General features: G+C 56.4%; 2 protein-coding genes and 1 long non-coding RNA gene across 9 annotated transcripts in view; 2 read left to right on the top strand and 1 right to left on the bottom strand.

Moving 5' to 3' along the window:
• The first annotated feature begins 2,965 nt into the window (after positions 1 to 2,965).
• On the top strand, positions 2,966 to 5,961 carry LOC140604810 (uncharacterized). Its single transcript, XR_012007642.1, has 5 exons — positions 2,966 to 3,539; positions 3,637 to 3,803; positions 4,126 to 4,170; positions 4,321 to 4,483; positions 4,659 to 5,961. It is a non-coding gene; the product is annotated as an uncharacterized lncRNA (long non-coding RNA).
• On the bottom strand, positions 5,109 to 16,275 carry ZNF574 (zinc finger protein 574). 7 transcript variants are annotated; one of them, XM_072776254.1, is made up of 2 exons: positions 16,155 to 16,275; positions 5,109 to 8,091 (listed from the first exon to the last, which is right to left on the bottom strand). In XM_072776254.1, exon 2 carries the CDS (start codon positions 8,069 to 8,071, stop codon positions 5,375 to 5,377), a length of 2,697 nt encoding a protein of 898 aa, XP_072632355.1. In that variant the 5' UTR covers positions 8,072 to 8,091; positions 16,155 to 16,275; the 3' UTR covers positions 5,109 to 5,374. The 7 variants fall into 7 exon arrangements, with proteins under 7 accessions (XP_072632355.1, XP_072632359.1, XP_072632331.1 ...); XM_072776258.1 differs by lacking the exon at positions 16,155 to 16,275 and adding an exon at positions 10,914 to 10,968; XM_072776230.1 differs by lacking the exon at positions 16,155 to 16,275 and adding an exon at positions 10,754 to 10,902.
• Positions 15,017 to 16,545, top strand: part of GRIK5 (glutamate ionotropic receptor kainate type subunit 5) — a 52,095-nt gene continuing 50,566 nt past the window's right edge. Inside the window, exon 1 of the mRNA XM_072776216.1 lies at positions 15,017 to 15,923. The gene's annotated coding sequence lies outside the window, so the exon portion shown is untranslated. The remainder of the gene's footprint in view (positions 15,924 to 16,545) is intronic.

The raw sequence follows: 16,545 nt of genomic DNA on the forward strand, positions 1-16,545 counted from the left end.
TGACTACCCATCTGGTAAAGATCTGAGTGGCTCGGCCCTTTCTGGAGTGGGTGTCTCTCACCTGCTCATTCAGATGACTAGGTTGGGATGGGGAGGGGAAGAGGTGGCAAGTAGCGGGCAAGGAAGACCATGAAGTGGCTTCCGGAAATTGAGTGGGCCCGGAGGAGACCTGCCTTTGGTCCGTTCTCAGCAAGTGAGCCCCACTTTCAGTTCTGTCTGAACCCCTGTGTTGGTAGCCCCTCCCTTCCCATCCTGTACCCACCTCCCTGTCTCTTCTCGTGGTAGCGGGTTAGCGTTTCAGTGTTCTTAACTCCAATCTGCTTGTTCATTGTACAATGTGCTTCTTTTAAGGCCCCATTTTTGTAACTTGAGTGTGTCATTCATCTGAACAACATCAAAAAATAAAAAAGTAAAAACTGTACAGAGAGAAATGCTGCCCTGCTCTCCTGTGGTCTCCTCTCTGTTCTGGTAAGGGCGGTGGGTACGTGTGTGCTGTGGAGGGGAGGCTCTGCTTCTCATCAAACAGTAAGTGTTCAGAAGTGGGGCCTGCCTGAGCCATGTTTTCACCGATCAGAACCGAGACTCGGAATTTAGGATGAATTCAAATTTCTGAATTCACGTCTCAGTTCTGCCATTTTAAAGCTATGGGACTTTTGATATCTGACCTCCAATGTCCTTGCCTGTAACATAGAGACAGTACCTACCCTATGGGGCGCAAGGATTAAAGGAGATGACGGGTAAGTGCTTAGGACACCCCTAGCACATGGTCTTCAATAAATGAGAGCTATGGGGAAACCAGAAAGCCAGTGAGTCCTTCCCCACTTCCATTCCCAGAGGAACTATAACCAGACCCTTGACAAATAGTTGACTTTGAAGTTGTCTGGTAGTATAAGGTACACTCTTTTTCAGAGTGATATTAACTCTCATTCACTCAAATTTGTGTGTCCAGCCTATGTCACATTTGGCACAAACAGTGGCCTCACAGGGCTGATCCCCAAACCCTCACCACTGGAGATCAGAAATGGTGTCAACAACTGGTTTCCTCACTGGCATCAAGTCTCCTTGCTGCTGTTCCATCCCTCTGATGAATGCTTGGCACATAGATGCTGGAATTCTGAAAATTCAGTAGGAAGGGATGGGGGAGATAGGAGAAAGGAAAAGAATAGGAGCTGGATCACTTAGATAAAAAAGCATTCACACTGCATCGTTTTGGCAAGGTTGAAAAAAGGCACCTCCCCAATTCTCAAGACAGGTCAGTATGCGTGGGGATGTGGGATGTTGGTATAGAGGAAGGTCATTTGGACCAGCCCCCTCAGGTAGGGTGGTCCAGTCAGAATCCTTCAGACCTGAGTTCCTTGTTACCCAGGTCTTGTGACTTGCACAGGCAGCACACCTGAGAACACTCTGGAACTGAACAAGGTATCCACTTACAGTCCCGTGAATGTGCCCAACTGCTCCACATGCCCTCCCTCAGAGAGTCACATTTGGGGGCAGCCTCTGTGGCGCAGCGGTTTAGCGCCGCCTGCAGCCCGGGGTGTGATCCTGGAGACCCGGGATCGAGTCCCACGTCGGGCTCCCTGCATGGAGCCTGCTTCTCTCTCTGCCTGTGTCTCTGCCTCTCTTTCGCTCTCTCTGAATAAATAAATAAATCTTTTAAAAAAATTATTAAAAAAAAAAAAAAGAGAGTCACATTTGGGCCTCCTCTTGTCAAGAGCATAGTGGGCAATAGAGGACCACTTTTGTGTTCCCTTGACATTCCTGCTTATGTAGCTTCCATATCCAACTAAAAATAGGCAATGCAAGGCTCTTCTTAGAGGGGTCAGCAGATTATTTGCATCAGAACTGGTGTGCTTATTTATTTGGGGTGGAGGGAGAAGCAGGAGAGGGAGAGAATTTTAAGCAGGTTCCATACCCAGCCTGGAGCCCAATGGTGGGCTCCATCTCATGACCCTGAGATCATGACCTGACCCCAAAAGTGGGATACTTAATCGGCTGAGTCACCCAGGTATCCTATTTATTCATTTTTAAAGATTTTACTTTTAAGTAATCTCTACACCCAATGTGGGGCTTGAACTCACAACATCGAGATCAATAGCCACACGCTCTACTGACTGAGCCAGCCAGGCACCCCAGAATTTCTTTTTTTTTTAAGATTTTATTTATTCATGAGAGGCAGAGAGAGAGAGAAGCAGAAACACAGGCAGAGGGAGAAGCAGGCTCTGTGCGGGGAGCCCGATGCGGGACTCGATCCCAGGACCACGACCTGAGCTGAAGGCGGCGCTAAACCGCTGAGCCACCCAGGCTGCCCAGAATTGGTGTTTAAAATGCAGATTTTGGGGATCCCTGGGTGGCACAGCGGTTTGGCGCCTGCCTTTGGCCCAGGGCGCGATCCTGGAGACCCGGGATCTAATCCCACGTCGGGCTCCTGGTGCATGGAGCCTGCTCCTCCCTCTGCCTGTGTCTCTGCCTTTCTCTCTGTGACTATCATAAATAAATTTTAAAAAAATTTAAAAATTATATATTTAAAAAATAAATAAAATGCAGATTTTATGGGATCCCTTGGTGGCTCAGCGGTTTAGAGCCTGCCTTTGGCCCAGAGCGTGATCCTGGAGTCCCAGGACTGAGTCCCGCATTGGGCTCCCTGCATGGAGCCTGCTTCTCCCTCTGCCTGTCTCTGCCTCTCTCTCTCTCTGTGTGTGTGTGTCTCTCATGAATAAATAAAATCTTTAAAGAAAATAAAATGCAGGGCAGCCCTGGTGGTTCAGCGGTTTAGCGCCACCTTCAGTCCAGGGCCTGATTCTGGAGACCTGGGATCAAGTCCCACGTTGGGCTCCCTGTGTGGAGCCTGCCTCTCCCTCTGCCTGTATCTCTGCTTCTCTCTCTCTCTCTGGGTCTCTCATGAATAAATAAAATCTTAAAAAAAAAAAAAATGCAGATTTAAAATTTTAAATGAGATTCTCTTAAAATAAATGAAAAAAGTAAAATGCAGATTCCTGGGTCTCATCCAGACATGTTTGCTGGATCTGAACCTCTAGGGGAATTCCTTACCAAACATTAAAGTTCAAGAACCTTTGCCTTTTCAGCTCAAACCCCAGCATCCAACAAGGGTTTGCTTAGTGCCTTTTTTTAGGACAGTGGTTCAACTGAGGACCATCAAGTTTCAGTCGGGTGAAGAATGAGTCTTGCTCATAAATGTGTTTGCATGCGTCAACTTTTCACAGGGTGGGAGTCTACAGTTTTCATTAGTGGCTCTGAAAAGGCACAATTGAGGAACGGTGATCATCCCACTGTCACAGAGCCATTCTTCCCTGCTGAATCTTGGGAGTCACCCAGCACCCTCAGGACCCACCCCTCCCCCATTTCTGTTCCTTTTCTTTTTAAAGATTTTATTCAGGAGAGACAAAGAGAGAGAGGCAGAGACACAGGCAGAGGGAGAAGCAGGCTCTCTGCGGGGAGAAGGATACAGGACTTGATCCCAGGACCTCAGGATCACGACCTGAGCTGAAGGCAGACAGACACTCAACCACTGAGCCACCCAGGTACTCCACCCTGTCCCTTGATTCAACCTGATTTTTACCTGGTTTGGCAAGGATAAATCCCCAGTTGTTCTAAGCACTTATTTGATATGACTTTCAGGATGTTGTAGCTCTTCTTGGGAGGCAGTATGAGAAGGAATCTCTACCTGGGGATTAAAGGGGATCTGGCATGCTGGGCTAAGATAGCTTGAATCCTTTCTGCAGGATATGAGGTCACTGACAGTGCCTGTCATCCATACATTCTGCTTGAAAACAACTGCTTAACAGGTAAGTGCTCTTCATTAGGGGCAGTCAGGTTATCAAACGGGATTTTTTTCTTTAATAAGGCTTAAGTAGTAAAATTTCTATCCTGGGCTAGAATTGGTTTCTAGCTCTGGTCTACCATCTATCTACCTAGCCTTGATAAATCTCCCCTCTTGAGCTCTCATCTTTCACCTGAACATAGGTGAGGCCAGTGTATTTCCCCAAGCTTGGTGCCCAGAGGCTAGAAGACCAGTGAGGGGGCCGAGAGTAACAGTCTGAGTGGGCAGGTCTCAGGCCTCCCTTTCCTTGGTTTCAATACAAACAGCTTCCCTTCATCTCTCCTTAGGGTTCCAAATAGGAATTTTCTCCAACAGAAAGACTGGAATATGAGGTAACCACAATTGAGGAACGGTGATCATCCCACTGTCACAGAGCAATTCTGTGGGGCTTGTATTTCCTGGGCTACGGCTCTTAGGGACAAGACAAGCACAGAAACTGAGAGTTGTCACCAATCACCATCTTCTCAACCGCCCTCCCCCAGGCATGTGGAAGGCAGCAGCTGCAGAGGAAAACACATGGGCGATTAAACCAGATGAACCTAGGCTTAAAATCAAGCTCTATCCTATGTCGTTGAATGACCTTGGGCAAATCACCTCCCTGCTTCTAACTTCAGACTCCTTCCCTACAAGATTTTCTCCTCACAGGTCAGTGTGACGATTATTATAAAAACTTAAGTTCTTGAGACAAACTAGACAAATGCCAGAGAGCCACTCCAACCACCCCTCTCCCCACATCTGTTGGCTAAGCCAGAATTCTAGGTGGGCGCCAAGGTAGCTCCCCTTATGAGGCTAACTTCCAGAATCTTCTCTAACTCCACAGTTGGGTCTGGTCCCAGAAGCCACCCTCAACTGCCCTGGAGATCATGCCTTTCCCAGACCTGCATTTGCCCTCAGGGACCCATAGTGAGAAACTCAGATGGCCTTGGGGGGAGACCGCTCACACTGGCACAGGAGTAGAGGGCAGAAGTGGTGAGAAAAAAAAAAAAAAACCTTCAGATTTTCCCAAATGTTCCTGCCACCAATTGAAACAACTTCAAGTTTTTCCATGGTGCTGTGGGGACCTCTGGTGGCAAGACAGCCACATTGCTTCCCAATGAAGTCCCTGCTGAGCACCAGGGTGAAGTCCCTGCTGAGCCATGCGCTCAGACTCTGAGTCCTGAATTCAGTAAATGTCTACTGAGCTCCTACTACTCGCCAGGCCCTGTTCTGGATGCTGAAAAAACCATGAAAAGCTCCCAAATTCCACCCACACAGCTGGGCCAGACAGAACACATGTCCAATTCAGTCTTTATTGACTGTTTCAACTTGGGGCCACCAGTGTGAACAGGTGGAAGGTCAGGGGGTGGGGTGCCTTTTATGCATATTAAAGACCCCAGATCAACCCCCTCTCGGGAGAATAAATCCAGTTACAGAACTTACATGGCAGTTAGGAGAGGTGGAGGAAAGGGCACAGTATCTACAGAGATTGAAAGGGACGCTGGAGGAGGTTCTTCAGCAACAGGGCACAATAGTGCTGAAGAGGGAATGGGGACAGGGTCAGCCACTGATCTGGACCCCCTCGTCAGCCAGAGGATAGATCTCAATGGCCTCCACCAGGGGCAGTGCCTCCACTGCAGTCTCCATGACAGCCAGGCCGACAGCAGCTTCTGCCTCGGCCAGCTGCTGCCGCACGGCCGCCTGGTGCTGCTGCTGGTGGGTCTTGCGGTGCTTCCATAGGTTGGAGAAGGAGCGGTAGCTCTTGCCACAGTCAGGGCAGGAGTAGGGCCGCTCACCCGTATGAATGCGGCGATGTTCCGCCAAGCGCATGGAGATGGCAAAGGCCTTGCCACATACTTCACAGGCGAAGGGTCGCTCGCCTGTGTGCAGGCGCCGGTGGTCCTTCAGATGGGTGCTCTGACGGAAGGCCTTGCCACAGTCCGGACACGGGTATGGCCGCTCACCTGTATGGATGCGCCGGTGCACTTGCAACGACGTCTCTGTGCTGAACAGCTTCTTACACTCACTACACTCCAGGCCCCGGCGTCGGGCAGGGGCTGCAGGAGCTGCCGTGGCTGTGCTCCCCAGGGCAGTTGGGGAGGCAACAGGTGTGCGAGCAGCCCGGGGGGCCCGTGGGGTTGGGGGCTCCTTAGCTAGGACCTCTCCAGGCCCAGCAGCCGCATGGGCAGCCTCGTGCGCCTGCAACCGAGCAGCCGAGCCCACTTTCTTGCCACAGGTGCCACACTCAAAGCGCCGTGGGGCCTGCGCCGCTGCAGCGGCACAGCGGTGCTCACGGAGCCGCAGGGAGGAAGGGAAGGCAGCCCCGCAGGACAGGCAGCGGTGCGGCTGGCGCCCGGCATGGACCACAAGCTGGTGCACCTCCAGCAGCCGGCGCAGCAAGAAGGAGCGGGGGCACTCACGACACTTGTAGGGGTACTCGCCCGTGTGGTGGTAGCGGTGCATGAGCAGGCGGTAGGGGCGGTGGAAACGCACACCGCACTCCTGGCAGCGGTAGGGGAAGTGCTGGGCATGTACCAGGCGATGCTGCCTCAACGTGGAGCTCTGCGTGAAGGCCTTGCCACAGTCCCCACACCGGTAGGGCCTTTCCCCCGTGTGCGTGAGCCGGTGGCGTGCCAGGTTAGCAGGTGAGTTGAAGGGTTTGGAGCAGTCTGGGCAGGGGAAGGGCCGTTCACCTGTGTGTGTACGCAGGTGATTCCGCACGTGAGACTTCTTCTTAAACATCTTGCCACAGATACCACACTTGTGGCGCCGTTCCAGCCGATGCACAAAACGCTGGTGCCGGGTCAGCTGCAAGGCCTTGCCAAATTCACGGCTGCACAGGAGGCAGCGGTAGGTGCCCGAAGCAGCCGGCCCTCCGGGGCCCTCTTCGGTCACAGGAGGCTCTGGTGCCTCTGGCTCTCCAGTCTCTGCTGGGGCGGGCTCAGGGAAACCAATGACAGGCTCCTCTGGGGGGACTGGTGTTGTGGGCAAGGGGACGCCCCCTGCCCCGTGTGTACGCCGATGGTACAGGAACTTGGTGAGGTTGACGAAGGTCTTCCCGCAAGGACACGAGTGCAGGGGGTTCGGAGTGTGGGCTCGCCGGTGGGCCAGGAGGAGGGCCTCCGTGCCAAAGGCCAGGCCACAGTCCACGCACAGAAAGTGAGACTCACTGCTGTGGTCTCCGAGGTGCTGGTCCAGACTGGCAGGGCTGGGGAAGACACGACTGCATAGAGGACACTTAAAGATGCCCTCCCGGTGACTCCGCAGATGCTGCTGGAGCTGGTGAGGTGAAAGAAAGAGCTGGTCACAAGCAGAGCAGAAGAGCTCCTGGGTGGCTGTCCCGCCTGGTTCTCCGCTGTTGTCCCTCCGGGCCTTGCGTCCCCGGCGGTCACGCCCGATGGCTTCACCGTTGCGCAACTCGTAACTATGGTCAGAGGACGGCAGGGGATCAGGCTGGGACCCAAGACCCTCTGTGGCTGATGGAGTCAGGGTCTCCTGCTGCAAGGCAGACTCCTCAGACTCAGGGCCAGGGCCAGGGAAGTGGGTGGCCTGGTGCTCCAGGAAGTCGGCTGGAAGCTGGAAGAGCTGGGAGCACTCAGAGCACTTGTAGAGCAGCAGCTCCACCTCAGTCACCACCTCAGTAGTAGTGGTGGTGGTGGCGGTGGCAGAAGGGACAGCAGCCCCTTCACCACCCTCTTCTGCCTTGCGGTAGGAGTGCTCCACAGCCACACGGGCCTGGCCTACGGGGGGCCCCAGGACAACTGGGGACCCCAGGACAACCGGGGCTGGAGGCTTGGTAGAAGCGCCCCGGAGGTGCGTCTGCCGGTGGTTCAGCCAGAGCTCCTGGCTGGCGAAGAGCGCCTTGCAATCCACACACTCGTAGTGGATGGTGCTAGAGCTAAGTGCAGGTGCCTTGGGCGGCGGCTCCGCTGGCACGGCCTCTTGGGGAGCCATCATCTTCAGGTGCAGCTCCTGGTGCTCCAGGAGCTGGCTGGGGGACATGAGCAGCTGCCCACACTCCAGGCACTGGTACTGGCTCTCCTGCACTAGGGTCTGATAGAGGCCTGTGCCAGAGGCTGCCTCGGTGGCCACCGTGACTCCAGGGTCAGCCACGCCCACCAGCTCAAAGTGCTGCTGGGGCACATGGGAGTTCTGGTGCATGAGCACCTCCTCCAGGGACCCATACAGCTGGTTGCACTCAGAGCAGACATAGCGGTGTTCGATGTACAGGACTGTCTCCTCGGATTCTTCGGTCATGGCGGCAGCAAGGCCCTGGGCTGTGAAAAGAAAAGAGATGGGGACAAATAATAGCTAAACTGCTGTTTCCTCGGTCCTTCCCAGGGACAATTCTATCTCCTTAGCACCCCCCTCCCCCAGCCAAAACCTTAGATGCATTTTACCTTCTAAAGTCTCACTTCCATCTCTCATTCCCGCCCTACTCCCTAGCAATCCTTCCTCTCCGGAACACGCTACCAAGCACAGAACCTTCTCAGCAGTCCCTTCCTAGAATCTACCCAAGTCTCACGTCTGAAATCAATGCACATCAAACTCCACCCACCGGATTCTTGTAAACCTGTCCAACCCCTCATCTCCTCTGCCACTCAGCTGGCCCACAGCCACACACATGCCCCAGGAACCTGTGTCCTCTCCATTTGAGCCTCCTTCCACTGACTACCAACTTTTTTTTTTTTTTTTTAAGATTTTATTTATTCATGAGACAGAGAGAGATAGAGAGGCAGAGACACCGGTAGAGGGAGAAGCAGGCTCCACGCAGGAAGCCTGACGCGGGACTAGATCCCAGGTCTCCAGGACCATGCCCTGGGCTGAAGGTGGCGCTAAACCACTGCGCCACTGGGGCTGCCCAACTGACTACCAACTTACTACCCCACTCCTGCTCTCAGGTGCCTGGGGAAGCCGTCACAGGCCCTAATTGCTGCCACGTCTCCCAGCCTTGCTCCTCCTCTGTTCCCTCCCATTGGCTCCTAACATCTTTTTACACCAGAGAACTCAAACTGCCCCAAGGCCCGGCACATGGCACAACTGCTCTCCTTCACATAAGCGCACAGTCTCTCCCTCCAGTGCCCAGATCCCTCACATCAAACTCTCCTTTCCCTCAACCATCTTGTCTCACATTGGCCTAATCCATCACACCTACACTTTTCCCTCCTTAACCACTTCCCCATGTGAGCCAGATGATCCCCCTCTTCAAAGTACTCAAACCTCTCTCCAAATCAAAGCCCTCTCCCACAGCCCTAACCCTGTATCCAGAACATCCAGCCCCACTTCCCAAAAACCTATTTCTTCACACCTATATTTTACCCGTGACCCTCTAAGTCATGTCTCAAGATACTCTTCACGGCAATCACTTCTTTTTTACATTGAGACCTCACCTACAATTCTAATACCCCCTAGAGTCCCCAGGTCCCCTCTTCACATATACAGCTACCCCAACCACTACAAGGGATGCCCACACCCTTCTTCATATCAACCTCGAGCCCTCTTCTTTACAACATGACCCACCCTAACCCATTTCAGGGATGCCCAGATACGGTCTTCTTATCAACGCAAACCCTTCCTTACAAACCCACGGGGCCCTAACCCTTGCCAGGGACATCCAGACCCCAGTCCCTGTTATAAACCTAATCTTTTCTTCTTCTCAAAAAGACCCCTTCCCACCCTAGTCCATTCTAGCGATGCCCAGATCCCCTCTTCATATCAGCATAAACAGACCTCTCTTCTTTGCAGAGACCCAACCCACTCTAACCCATTCCAGGGATGCTCAGACCCCCTCTTTATGACAACTTAGTTTCTTTCCTTTGCAAAAACATCCCAGCATGTACTGTAACCATAACCCAATCGAGGGAGATCCAGACTACTCTTCACAAAGGCTTAAACTTTCACACACACACACCCCTCCCACTGCCAGAATCCCCTTTAGGAATACCTATCTTCTTGATATGCTGAACCCCTTCACCCCCCAGCCCAGACAGAGGATAGCGAGACTCCTCTCACCAGCTTATCACCTGGGGATACCCAGACCCCCAACTTCTTGTCAACCTAACAGCTCATTCTCATTCTGGCAGTGCCAAGACCCCTCTGCCACTTGGCACGCGGATCTCTCACCACCCTAACCTTTTCCAGGGATACCCAATTCCCACTCTTCACCTTGACCTAATTCCCTGTACTTTTCAAAAACATCACCTCTACCCAACCTATCCTAGGGACACCCAGACACCCTTTTTACATAACTTAACCCTTTGCACAGGGGCTCCTCTCAACCCCAACCCCATTCCAACAGTATCCACCTCCCAACTCCTCTTCACATGAACGTAACCCCGTTCTTCACACTCGGACCTCTCCCTCGGCTCCAAATCCCAACCCCCCCTCCCCACCCAGGGATATTTATTTGCTAAAATATTCATTTTCACACACCAAGCCCCTCTCACTGATCTAATACCCTCCAGGCATAACTGTTTTCTTTCTGTTAACTTATCTCTTTTTTCACGCCCTAAGCCCCTCCCGGGACACCCAAGCCCCCTCTAACCGTCCACCCCGCTTCGGTCCCGGACGGCCCTACCGCTAGGCCCTGGCTCGATACCCACCCCCCGCCCCGCGGGCCTCGGAGCCTCTCCCGGGGGGCAGCTCTGACGCCTCCCTCTCCACCGAGGTCCCTGTCCCTCCCGGCCCCCGGCCCGAGCCCCGCCCCCCCTCACTCAGCCCAGCACACGACTCTAGCTCCCCTTCCCCACCCGCCGCCCCGGCCCGGCCCCCGCCCCGCCGCCCGCGCGCCCCGGGGGCCGTTGGTGCCGCTCCGCCCTCCCCGCCGGGCGCGCGCCCCCTCCGGGCCTCAGTGCGCAGGCGGGGTGGCGTGGAGAGGCCGGGAGCGGCGGAAGGGGGGAGCCGGGCCGCGCCGGCCCGCGGTGCCCCCGCGGCACTCACTCGCCTCCGCCGTCTCGCACCCCCCGGGCCCGGGCCCGGGCCGCCGCTCCCCTCGCGCGGCCACCCTAGCGCTGCGCCCTCTCTAGCTCCCGCCGTCGCCTCTCGTCTGCTCCGCAGCCTCGCTCTCGCCCCCAATCGCCCTCAGCAACGCCCCGCCTACCTTCCCCCTCGGCCGCTCCGCGATCGGCCGAACGCACCCAATCAGCGTCCGTCTGGCTCCGGCCATTCGACCAATCGACGCTCACGTCTGTGAGCCTTGGGCCAATAGGATGGAGCGTTGGGATCCCCGCGGTGCCCAACCAATCCTCCAGCGAAGTCCCCTCGCCGGCCGGCCCCGGGCTGATAGTGTCCGCCCCTTTAAGCCCCCTGGAGGATGCTCCTCCCCCAGCTCCCCGTCGACTCCGCCTGGCGCCTGAAGGAGGGACGGCAGCGCGGTGACGTCAGGCGGCGGAGCGAGGCTGCGGGCGCCATCTTGGGGACGCCGGGCTGGAGTCGCGTCGGGGTCGGACGGGGGGGAGGGGGAAGTTGGAGAAACTGAGGCACAGGACACTCAGAGGGGTGAGGGCGGGGCAACTGTGGCGCAGCAGCCCCCCCCCCCGGGGCGAAGGGAGAAAGTGAGGCGCCCGTCAGCCCAGCGGGGAGGGAGACTGCGGCACCAAGCACATGGAGGGAATAAAAAGGGAAACTGAGGCTCCAGACTCCTTTCATGGAAAAGAGGAAGGGGAGGTCGACCGAGGGACTCTTGAGGGAGGGGGAAGGAGAAATGTCAAAGGAGAAGCAAGGAGCGAGGGGATCCGAGGCAACGAGGAAAACCCGAAGAGGGGAGGAAATGGGATTCCATTCATTTTCAGCCAAGGACAGTTTCACTGGAAGAAACGGAGAGGGTGGGGGTGGGGGAGTGCGTAGAAGACCTGAGGGGCAGCTAGGGTGAGCACCTGCAGAAAGTGACCCTGTGGCGCGGCCCCGGTGGCTCAGCGGTTTAGCGCCACCTTCCACCTTCGCAGCCTTCGGCGCAGGGCGTGATCCTGGAGACTCGGGATCGAGTTCAACGTCGGGCTCCCTGCCTGTGCTCATCGCCCCTCCCCCCCCATGATTAAATAAAATTTAAAATTTTCTTTAAAAAAGAAAGTGACGCTGTAGCAGATGGACTCTGCTTCCTTCCTTCCAAGGTGCCTTCCTTCTAGGCTGACCCAGGGCAACTGGGAAGGTGGAGCTTCTGTGTGTCCAGGGGCCGTTGCTGCTCATCTTCCTTTCTGGCCCCAGGGCGTTGGCAGAGCATTGCTACGTTTTCAGAGCTACTCTCCAAACCCAAGGACTGGGGGTGGGGAGTGGGGGTGCAAGAGATTCACTGTTCTAACTAGTACCCCCCCACACACCACCATTTCTCAAATGAGTAAACTGGGTCTCAGAGGAGTTTGTTTTTTTTACCTTCCTGAGGCTCAAAGTGACCAAGGAGCCCCAAATACAGAGTAGAAACTAGGTCTGACTCTTTGGTCATCACCTTAGCCGTGTCCTTCAATTGGTTTCTAACTGGATACCCTAACTTCCCACTACATTAAAGTCCCTAACAGCAAGCCAGTGTAATTAAACCAGGCCATCTGGATTGGAATCCTGACCCTGCCACTTCTTCTTCTTCTTCTTTTTTTTTTTTTTAAGATTTTTATTTATTCATGAGAGACCCAGAGAGAGAGGTAGAGACACAGCAGGGAGCCCCACCTGGGGCTGGATCCCGCGTCTCCAGGAACAGGCCCTGGGCTGAAGGTGGCGCTAAACCGCTGAGCCAACCGGCCTCCCCACTGACCCTGCCACTTCTGTCTTGTTGGACAAGTCCACTCCCCTGTGCCTCAGTTTCCTCATCTGTGAAATGAGGATAATAGCCCCTGTGCCATGGTGGTGAGGCATAGAGTAAATGCTATGTAGGAATTTTTATTAGGACCTCAAGGAGCTCAGTAACAATAGCTCCTGTATCCTCAGCCTGTTATGATGTGCCAAGTACTGTGCTTAGTGCTTTCTATGCTTTATCAGGTTGATCATCTCAACAACCCTAGGAGGGAGGAATTACTGTTCTCACTTTACTAAGAGACTGGGGCCCAGAGGAGTTAAGCTGCTTGCCTATCTTTAGGAGGAGATGGAGCCAGGGTTCCAACCCAGGGGTTGACTGTGTTGGTCTGTGCCTTTGGCCCCCAGGCTCTCCTGCCTGGCCAGGTGGATGTCCTGTCCTGCATGGTGTGTTGAATGGATGAATGCAAGAAGGAAAGAAAAGAAGTTGATGGGAATGCGTGAGCTCTGAAGCTGGTGATCTGGGTTTGCCATCAGGGTGAAATCACCTGGGCAGGAGCCAGAACCCAGAAGTTGGACTCAGCCTTTGATAGGCTCCATGCACTTGGGTAGGTTCTCACTCCGCTGAAGCCTCCTTTTCCACCTGAAAATGCAAGGGTCCAGCTCAACATGTCAGGTCCCTTTCTGCTCAGACCTTTTGCTTGGACTTCCCAGGTCCTCTAGCTAGGTTCCTTCTCTTCTGATGGCACAGGAGAAAGCTGAGGCCTGGGTCAGTTTTTATAGAGGGGTGGCATGGGACTAGATTTCGGGGTAGGTTTATTTTAGAGAGGATAGGCGTTCTTTGCTGGGGTCCCTGCATAAGCAAAAGCCTAGAGGCCAGTGAGAGTCTAGGCTTTCAGCTTTCCTGGAGCTGAGGGTGGGCGTTGGGGGACCACAGGTGTTGTCTATGTAGGGGGAGGAGGTGTGTGCAAAGTTGGTGGTCCTTCAGGGTCCAATGTATGTGTCAGGCTTATGTCAGGGATGCTCCATATGGGACAAGGGCTTCCTATGCCAGGCTGGTGTAGGGGTTGCCATGTGCTCTGTGTGTGTGTGTGTGTGTGTGTGTGTGAAAGGCATATGGTCACGTGTGCGGGGGGCTGCACGTGAGTGTGTCAGTGTCTCCTCCCCATCACGAGCATTGGGGGTGGTGGTGAGTCACGGGCTCAGCCTTCAGCGCCAACTGTCATGTTCCTTCCCCCCAAATTTCACCCCCCACCCAGCCGTGCACCACCCACCCCCACTCCAAGATCTGTGTCACTGCTTCTGTCTTCCATCCCCCTGTCCTGCTCGTTCCTCTGAGAGGCTGCAGTGGGCTCCCTAGGAGGGAGTCTCCCACTTGTGCTGGCTCTGCTCTCCATCTCCCTGCCCTTTCCCACTACCTCTCTGCTCAGGTGGTGGCCCGAGAAGGAGGGCCTCTTCACCCCACCCACTCATGTCTGTGGGGCCCAAGGATGTCTCAATGCATTATAGACAATTCCCATTCTCCCCACCCATCCCTTCCCCTCCACAGGGACTATTTCTACTTCTGGGGGCTTCTCGGTTATCTCCAGGGGCTGGCTTCTCCTGCCTTAGCCCTCTTATGTCCACACATCCTTGTTTTCATGGGTTCCTGATATCTGTCTTCCCCCAACCCCATTTCTGTGACTTTCTCCCACTTTGCGTGGCCTGCCTCCCTGTCTCTGTGATACGTGTCCTTGTCCCCATGGACCACTCCCCAGGTCCTGGAGTGCTTTCTGTTCCCATGGGCCTCTTTCCATCTTCATGGGAGCTTCTCTGTGTCCACCGGCTGCCCTGGTCTCTGAGGTCCTTTGCTGTCTCTGGTCTGCTCCCATGTTTCCATGGGCTTTCCCCTCTTTTCTCTGGGCTTTTTCCTGTCCTTGTCCTTGTGGGGTTTGTGGACCTTGGCCCACCTCTGTGAGTTTTGATGGCCAGCTTGCTATTCCTCTGCATTTTTCCTCATCTCTGTAGCCCTCTCCCCCCAGCTCCATGGCCTTCTCCTCAGGTCTCCCAGCCTCTCATCTCCGTGGGCTCCTGGGCAGGGCGGTGGCATGGTGGTGGAGGGGGTGGCCCGGGGGTGGGCCCTCTGTCCAATGCAGCGCCTTCCCCCCTCATCAGCATTCTCCTCGCGGGCCCCCCAGCCCCGACCAATACGGGCTCCCCCTCCCCCTGACTCCCCTCCCTCCTCTTTCTCCGCCTGCTGCCCTCCCTTCCTCCCGCCCGCCCTCCTCCCTGCCTCCCTCCCTCCCTCCCTCCCTCATCTCTCCCCCCCCCCCCGCCCCCCCGCGCTCCAGGACCCAGCGCGGGCGGCGGGCGGGCAGGCAGGCGGCGGCCTCGGAGGGGAGAAGGAGAGGTGGCGGCGGCGGCGGCGGCGGAGGTGGTGGTGGTGGTGGTGGTGGTGGTGTTGGCGGCAGTGGCGGTGGCGGCGGTGGCGGTGGCGGTGGCGGTGGCGGCGGTGGCCAGCAGCAGGGAGGCAGGCCCAGCTGGGGACCCAGAGCCGCGGCTGCGCCTCGCAGGGGACCAGGAGTCCGTGGCCAGGCCCTCCCACCGGGGCCCTGCACCGGGCGCCCCCGGGACACCCCACCCTCCTCCGCCTTCCTCTTCCACCTGCTCCTCTCTCCATCCTTCCCTCCCTCCTCCTCTCCCTCCTCCCCATCTCTCCACCTCGCCTGCCCCCCTCTCGGCTCTCCGGGTCTCCCAGCACCCCATCCTCCCCAGCCCCTCCACCCCTTGGCTTCTCCCCGCCCCTAGCATGCTTTTCCCGTGGGGGCTGAGGGCTTGAGGACTCCAGGCCCTTGCCTCATCCAGGGCAGGGCCAAGGCTCCAGGGGGGAGGGGGGAAGGGGTGGCCCCCTCCCCCCAATCCAGCCCTCCCCTCCCCCATTCCTCCTGATGGCCGGCTTCCTGGTCTCCAGCCAGTCCTCGCCCCCTGTGGCCCCCCCAGGCCGGCCCGGCTAGGGGAGGGGGCGGGGGCCCTTTCCTGGGCCGGCTTCCCCCTCCCCCGGCTTTGCCTGTGTCCCCCACCCTTCCGTTTTCACCTTCCTCTCCTCCTTTCCTCCCTCCTTCCCCTCCATTTGCTCCTTCCCCCTCTCCTCTCTCCCCTTCTCTCCTCCATTTTCTCCTTTCCCCTTCCTCCCTGCCCCGGCCCGCCCTCTCCGCTTCCACCTGTCCTTCCTCCTTGCTCCTGGGGAGCCCCCGTTTTGGACTAGTTGGGGGCCACTGTCGGCGGCGGGGGAGGGGGCCCTGTGGACTGCCCTCTCCCCCCGCCCCGGCCACACCACCACCCAGCGCCAGAGCATCTCCCGCTGTCTTTCTCGGGCCTCGAGGGAGCCCAGCCCTCCGTCCCACCAGGATCCGTGAGTGTCTGCGGGGCGGGGGTTGGGCTGGGGCCAGCCTGGGTCCTGGAAGGCTGGGCTCGCGGGCGCCTGGTGGGGCTCCCACGTCCCCCTGCCCCTCCTCGAGTAGGGGCCTGCCTCGTGCCCCCCATCTCCCAACCTCCGTTCCCCTCACCCTTCTTCTGGGTGCACAGCTCCTCCTCACCCCCAGCCCCCAGCCCCGGGGGTCCTGAGGGGCTGCCTGGCTCTTACTTGTGGGCTCACTCCTCGTCCGGGACTCCCGGCCAGTCTCCGCCCCTGCTTTCTCCAGCCGCGGTCCCACGGTGACTGGCTCTGCTCTCTCTCTCTCTCTCTCTCTCTCAATCTCTCTCTCTCTCTCTCTCTCTCTTTCCACCTCTCTTCTTTCCTCGGAGGCTCATCCTTTCCACCTGCCACAAGCCCATCCCCATCCCATCCCCTCTGTCTCCTGGAAATGTCTTTCCGTTTTACAGTCTCCATTCCCTGTGTCTCTTGGGCCTCTCTCTGGCTCTGTCCAACTTCTCTCTTGTTTGCCTTTAGCCTAACTCTTTCTTAGTGTGTCTCTGTTGATGTCTCTCTCTCTCTCTCTCAAACCTCCCCTGCCTCTTGTCTGGCTCTTTCAGCG

Source organism: Canis lupus, chromosome 1, assembly GCF_048164855.1.
Source record: "Canis lupus baileyi chromosome 1, mCanLup2.hap1, whole genome shotgun sequence".
NCBI classification, from domain to species: Eukaryota; Metazoa; Chordata; class Mammalia; order Carnivora; family Canidae; genus Canis; species Canis lupus.